This window comes from Cetorhinus maximus, chromosome 11 (genome assembly GCF_964194155.1).
Source record: "Cetorhinus maximus chromosome 11, sCetMax3.hap1.1, whole genome shotgun sequence".
NCBI classification, from domain to species: Eukaryota; Metazoa; Chordata; class Chondrichthyes; order Lamniformes; family Cetorhinidae; genus Cetorhinus; species Cetorhinus maximus.
Window position 1 is genome coordinate 60,465,916 of NC_135889.1, and position 6,543 is coordinate 60,472,458.

Here is a 6,543-nt window from a genome sequence, read left to right on the forward strand (position 1 = left end):
CATGTAACAGAAACGTCAGCTAATGAAACTGGTATTCGTAAAAAGTTAATGTGTGATAAAGTAACTTTGTGTAACCATGTGTTCTAGATTTTTTAAAAAAACTCAAACAAGATTTGTTTTGAATTCCCGCCAGTTTGTGGGCCACTTTTTAGGTATCTATACTTCTTACATGTCTTGTTTGTTATATATTAGAAATACTGAAATCACCATAAAGTCGACAAGGTACTGTCGTGTGCAATGGAATGTTGCAGGAATCTTTTGATGGATTAAGAAAGTCGTCAATTAAAGTGAAAGGTGTCACTTAATTAGTCCATCGTTCGTTACAAACAGCTGTTACGTGACACTTCGTAAACAGACATAGGTTAGAGGTAAACACCTACTTGGAACATATATCATTTCAATGACCTGGAGGACAAATTTCTGGTTTGTAGTCAAGTAACAACTAAACCATTTTTCTCCGAATCTTTTACCTGGCATCCAAGGTATGAGTTGGCGTTGCCACTTTTAATTGTTTTATAGTTTCACAAACAAGTTAACATTTTTAAAAAATCAGTCATTACAATTATGTTCCATCTTGATTCATTCTTTTTCTTTTGCTTCCAGCCACTCACGGGCTGCTTAATCGGCACATTGTTTATCAGCTTCACATTCAATATTCTGATTTTCCGGGGGAGAAACCGTGTTAAAACAGAAGTGTCCTGATTAATTCGAATTCTGACATGATTATCGTAAAATACATTTACACAGCGGAGGTATATGCAAATATTAATTTAAATATTTATTTGTGCATGTATTTTATATCTCATCTTATTTTCTAAGGTTATCTTACTTTTAATACAATGGTGTGAAATCGTTCGTCACAACGGACATTTATAATATCCTATTTTGTTTCTTTCAGTTGTTGTAGGTCACTGATCGATGAACGTCGAGATGTCTATAAGTACATTAGAAATTATACATATCAGCACTGGCATCAAATAGGTATTGCACTAAATCGGCTAAATACGATGCAGTAAAGTTCTCACTGAAATATCAATCCGAATAGTCTCGGGGAAAGGGACGCTGAAAATCGAAACGGTAGATGTCGCTCTATAGTCATGATTTCGAGAAAAGGGACCTACAATTGAATTTTAAATAAACTACAGACAGGGGTCTTCATCGGATTTAACCGCATTGGACTTGGTTCGTCAGAATAATTAAAACATCACGATTTTCAGAAATCGCTGCCCTTTGGTGTAGCTGAAAAAAAGTCGGTGAACATATTTTTATGGTTTCAGCCGTTTCCTTTCTTTTTATTGCAACACGATCCCCGGCTGCGTTTGTACGTCAATAGACCTGCAGTTACTATATTTGTGTCGTAAATGTACAGAAATTACTTCACCTGGAGGAACTTCTTGCGGTCGAAAAAAATCTGTAACTGTTGCTTCTGGTGTCGAATGGCCGCTGTAAAAAGCTCGTTTCTTTAAAAAAAATCTACACAAAAAATGAGTAGATTCTCAACTTGAGCTTCCAATTACGTTTATAGACAGTTTATAATAATTGTATCTCTACCCAAGCTGGCGTCATGCAGTCTGCCTAACTATTATTATTTAACATTTTGCAGTGCTCGGTTTAAAGCTACAAATATTTGTTACCACAAGATACCTTTCCCCCCCCCCCCCCCCAAATAATTCAAGCACTTCAAAGAGCTTCGAAATATCTACTTTAAAGTGTTTGCTTGATTTGCAACTTTGATGATTAATAAACTGTAAATTCATACATTATGTTGATACTTATATGCAAGTTATACAAAGGTACCTTTGACACCCAATAGTTTTCTTTGGACATTTAAATGGTGGCATATGTGCAAATATTGTTTTTATAATTGGAAAAATAAAGGGGAAAGTCCATAATGAATTTGCTTATCATTTAAAGCGAATGCGTTATTAAAATTATGAGTTCATATCCTCAGCTGCTAATAACGCTGTGTAGTGACGCCGTTTATTTTCTGCTTCGGTTCACAAAAATGATATCAAGATACTAAAAGCCATATGAATATTTATCTCCCAAGACTCTTTAGAAAACAGAGAATGTATTAAGTATGTCAGCAGTGATAACACCGAGTTTTGTAGCTTTATTGTTTTTCAAATTAAAACCCATTTTACAATGCACGTCTGAAAGGAGAAGTACAGTTCCACTTTTCTGTACAACCGGGGACATCGTTGTGGTTTCATTCAAGTTCTGTTACACGCGGAATGAAATTCTCCACCGCTGTTGTGTTATGACGACGATTCGGCTTATCTTAAGCTGTGAAAACGGTATGCATTTTAAAATAATACCGCATTTTATTTTACTTACCGATCCGCTTTGTTTGCCATAGTTTTCAAAATGTTGCTCCTTGCGCTTGATTTGTACGATCAACAGACAATATTTTACTGTGCGTTCCGGTACTGAAGATATCTAAGGCAATAGGTAGTCATAGTAATAATGAAGAATGCACATCTGAAATCTAATTGATTTAAATTAGCCACACGAAAGATTTACATGTATGTCTTTTGGTGTGCAGTATTTTACAGTATTTCTAGCCCCGTGGGTTTCTTCTGATTGCATATCACTTCGTTTCTCTCTCGGGAAGTCTCAAATGATGGACAACTATTTGACCTACGAGGGGCAAAAGCAATCCAAGCCGAGCCTTGATCATTCAGCTGCGAATTGTAACCCTGTGGCCTGTCGTGAAACGGACCAGTATGATTTGCTTTGATCTCCGTTGGTTCTGTATAGAAAACAATACTGACTTCTGCCCAACACCCACCGAGAGTGCATAGCAGAAAAACAACCAGCAACCAAAGTCACTGGCAATGACTTCTGCCTAATTCCCCAGACACCAGCCCACCTTTTTTTCAAACCATTGCATGCACAATTATCCATGTTAAACGTTCCTTTAAAACACCGATTATTTTAACAGCCAAATTTATTTGTAAAACGATTTGCTTCGAAAAATGCCTTGTTTGTGGTCGAAGACTTTTATCTTTAAGGGAATATTTGCTTTATAACCATTCGTGTTTATGAAGCATGTTCGCTGTTGTGATGAATATTAGCAAAGCTCACTGAGTAAATGCTTCATCATTTTGGGGGAAATCATGGGACAGATGCTTTCAAAACATTTAGGGAATTCTCAGCAGATTTGCTGTTGTAACGCGTGCAAGCTGAGAACAAAAGATAATTAAAACTATTTTCTTTCCAATAATTACCTTCTGGTCAATTTAACTGTATAGAGTTTGAAAGAACCTGGGTAAATGAGATCCCGGTCCCAAACGTGTTCCCATGCCGGAGCCCAGCCTATAATTATTCGTTTGGTTTCATTTGCTTCAGACGCTACAGTGAGTAATCACAAAGAAGTCAGAGAGCATCCTTGAACCTTTTCAATACCCAAGCCAGTGATATTCAAATAACGTTTAAGGGCCATTTGACTGGGAACATAAGCATTTCAAATTCAGCATTAGCATATATTTGCTGTGTTTGAAAAGCAATGAAACAGTTGCCTTCATAACATAAAAAGCGCGGTTATCAAAATCGAGTGCCCCAGTTTTTTTTTCAAACGCTTACATTTTACCATGAATCCGTCCTTATGCGTTTGACATGCAAATATATCTAGTTAATTTGAACAATTAAAATGGAGCTTCAAGGGAGCATTGTCACCAGAAATCTCAAGAGTTTTACTTGGACAAGCTCGGATAAAGTTCACGGGAACAAATGATGTCTGAGAGATTAATTGGATATTTGATAAGACATGAATCTCTAATCGGGAATACAAGGCACAGGGGGCTGCTGTGTGTTCCAAGTCAAAATTACTAACATTTAACAAGCTTTTCATTAAGGCATGAAGTGTCTGCTACGGGGTATTAACTGCTCACCTATTCCATAGAGAACTCAGCTGTGCCTCAGCCTTCACAGTATTGTAACCGCATTGTATGTTAGACATGTATATCCAGGTTTCTTGTAAAAACAGTTAATAGCATATATATCAAGAAGGAAGATAAAGCTTGCAGTTCTACAGTTTACAATAACGTGGCATTTCGATCTGGTCACATGTTTTCTGTAAATCTTTAATACAACCGAATAAGCAACTGAAAATATTTTCTGATTTGAAATAATCAGAAGTGTGACGAACTTTCTTCAGTGGTAGTGTCAATCCTTTCCCCCCATTATTTATGGCTGTAAAATTGCGCACGATTTACTTTAGAAGATACCCTTATGTTTTGACTTATATGGAGCAGAATAATTTAATAACAGAGAAGTGTTCCATGTTTGCACTTGCACAATTTATTTATACAGATAAATGCATATAATACTTCCTTTAAAATATGCGGCGCAGATTTACTGTTCATATAGTATGTGGATGAGCAGATTAATATTCAATAATGTATTACATATCGACTTTCACAAAGTGCATTGAAATCAAAAATCTTCCCAAATCAAATGCGACCAGGTCACAAAATAGCTTTATCAAACATTTACAAGAAGAGAAACACGGGACATTCTGAACTTTTTCTGTACACAGAATTTTAAACAATCTTATACGTGGAGAAACAAGTCCCAAGCATTTGATGTACATTTGCTCACCTCCTTTTAAGATGCAGCTTCCGTGACATGAACTCCAGGTACATAATAGTTATTTTGGACACAAAGTTGTACTGTTTTCCCCCTTTTAGGGGGATTAGATTTAGGAATCGTTTTGTACCGGAGTGGCTGCCTTGATCGCTCTATTGGAGTGTACAGCTTCCATTAGGATATCTGGTGACTCTGACCTGGGGGTCTCCAAGTTGCTGGTGTCGGTGTCACTGTCGCTGCCCTTTTTGCCCCCGCCGCCACTGTGTGTTTTGATGTGTTTACTTAGGTGATCGCTCCTCATAAAGCGTTTGTTGCAGACGGGGCAGGCGAAGCGCTTCTCTCCCGTGTGGGTTCTCAAGTGTCTCTGCAGTTCGTCCGATCGGGTGAAGCGTTTGCCGCAGAACAACCAGTTACAGACGAAGGGCCTCTCACCAGTGTGCCACCTTAAGTGTGCCTTGAGGTGAGAAGTCTTGCCGTAGACCTTCCCACATCCCGGAATGTGACAGCTGTGGAGGCCCTTCCTCCGAAGGCTGGCCCCGGCAGGTCCAAGGCGCTCGGCCTCCTGGCAATTGGGGCAATCGCAGGTCGCTCTGCCAGAATAACGTCGGGAGGACCTGGCCGAACTCCCCAGTCCCGAAGGAGCTGAAATCATGGAGTTCGCTGTGAGTGCAGCCGAGGTGGAATCCGTGTAGGATGGGATCATAGGCTTGAAACCATCTTGGGCGAGGAGACGTTGTCCAGTGGACAACAAGTGAGAAGCAGTCGAGCCGATTCCGGTGGAAGTGAAGGCGGAATGGCTCAGAGTTGAGAAGTCTGCGTTGTAAGTGCTGAGTTGCGAGTGGAGGGAGGCCTGTGGGGTCCCGGAGTGAAGGCTGGGCTGCAGGCCCCCGTTTGGGTTCTGGACTTCCAGCCAGCTGGGGTTCGTGTGCACATCCCACCAGGAGGAAGCCCCGCTTCCAACTTCGCCGGAAATGCTAGTATGGAAACCGGATTTGTACCAGGATTCGTATGGATGAGCCATTCCTACCCGAGGGTACATCCCTTGGAGAGTATCAGCCGAAGAGTGGACTTTGGAGATGAAAGCCGACTGCCCCGTGTCTTGGGAGTTGACAGTAGCTGAGACCGAGTTAGAGAAGAGGCTGTATTCGGTGCCAAAAGCTGAAGATGTTGGAGACGTGGAGGCCAAACAGAAGGCACTGTTCCCGGAACCGTTGCTCACGGAGAAACTGTTGCTGATTCCGCCCGAAGCTCGACTGTTGGCCACGCTGAACCCCGAAAGGCCAGACCCCAGGTTACAATTAGAGACAGAACGTTTCCATGGGTGAAACCCGCCTTTCCCAAATGCACTGGATTCTGGCAAAGTTGTTAATGGGCTTGTGTTGCCAATCTTGTTACAAGTTGCGGCCAACATTGCCAACGGAGTGGTTCCAAACCTGGGTTCTTCCTGGAGATGAAAATATGGTGTAAGTAACATACGGTGGAAAGTGAAAAATAGTGAAAGTAAATAACAAATATAACCGCCTGAAGACAGCATCCAGAAAGTTTCTAAGAAACAAAGTATCATATTTAAAATAATGACAGTCGACTTAATTTTCTATTTCTGCATAATAATTCACTGAACATTAACTGCTTGCCACAGATTATTACAATGCTCTTGAAGGGGAAGTTGAGGCAACTGTTCAAAATTAAGTTTTCACAACTTACCCCAAGTATTGAAGTTGCCATGACTGGTTCTTTCTTCTGCTTGCTGATGCGGTGTTCTTAACTTAAACGAAACGAGGCTGTCACAGTTGAGGAATATGACTATTCACTCACTGCCTTGTTCTCCGGACTACTCGACCTAATTGTAGTGAGCGCACGCTTTGAAGTGCCACTGTGCCGAGCTCTTAGCCAATCAAACCTTTTATGACACGGCCAGGGCGAGCAGTCAGCCATTCAGAGTGCCCAGCACGC

General features: G+C 40.6%; 1 protein-coding gene across 1 annotated transcript; it reads right to left on the reverse strand.

Annotated features, from left to right (window-relative positions):
- Positions 1 to 880: 880 nt before the first annotated feature.
- On the reverse strand, positions 881 to 6,315 carry sp9 (sp9 transcription factor). The gene is made up of 4 exons (XM_078551298.1): positions 6,295 to 6,315; positions 4,721 to 6,034; positions 2,338 to 2,439; positions 881 to 934 (listed from the first exon to the last, which is right to left on the reverse strand). Exons 1-4 carry the CDS (start codon positions 6,313 to 6,315, stop codon positions 881 to 883), a joined length of 1,491 nt encoding a protein of 496 aa, XP_078407424.1.
- Positions 6,316 to 6,543: the final 228 nt, after the last annotated feature.

Coding starts and splice junctions, on each gene's coding strand:
- sp9 (XM_078551298.1), bottom strand. CDS start 6,315: ATGGCAACTTCAATACTTGGG. Junction 6,035..6,294: donor TGGCAACTTCAATACTTGGG/GTAAGTTGTGAA, acceptor TTTCATCTCCAG/GAAGAACCCAGGTTTGGAAC. Junction 935..2,337: donor ATGGCAAACAAAGCGGATCG/GTAAGTAAAATA, acceptor ATGTACTTATAG/ACATCTCGACGTTCATCGAT.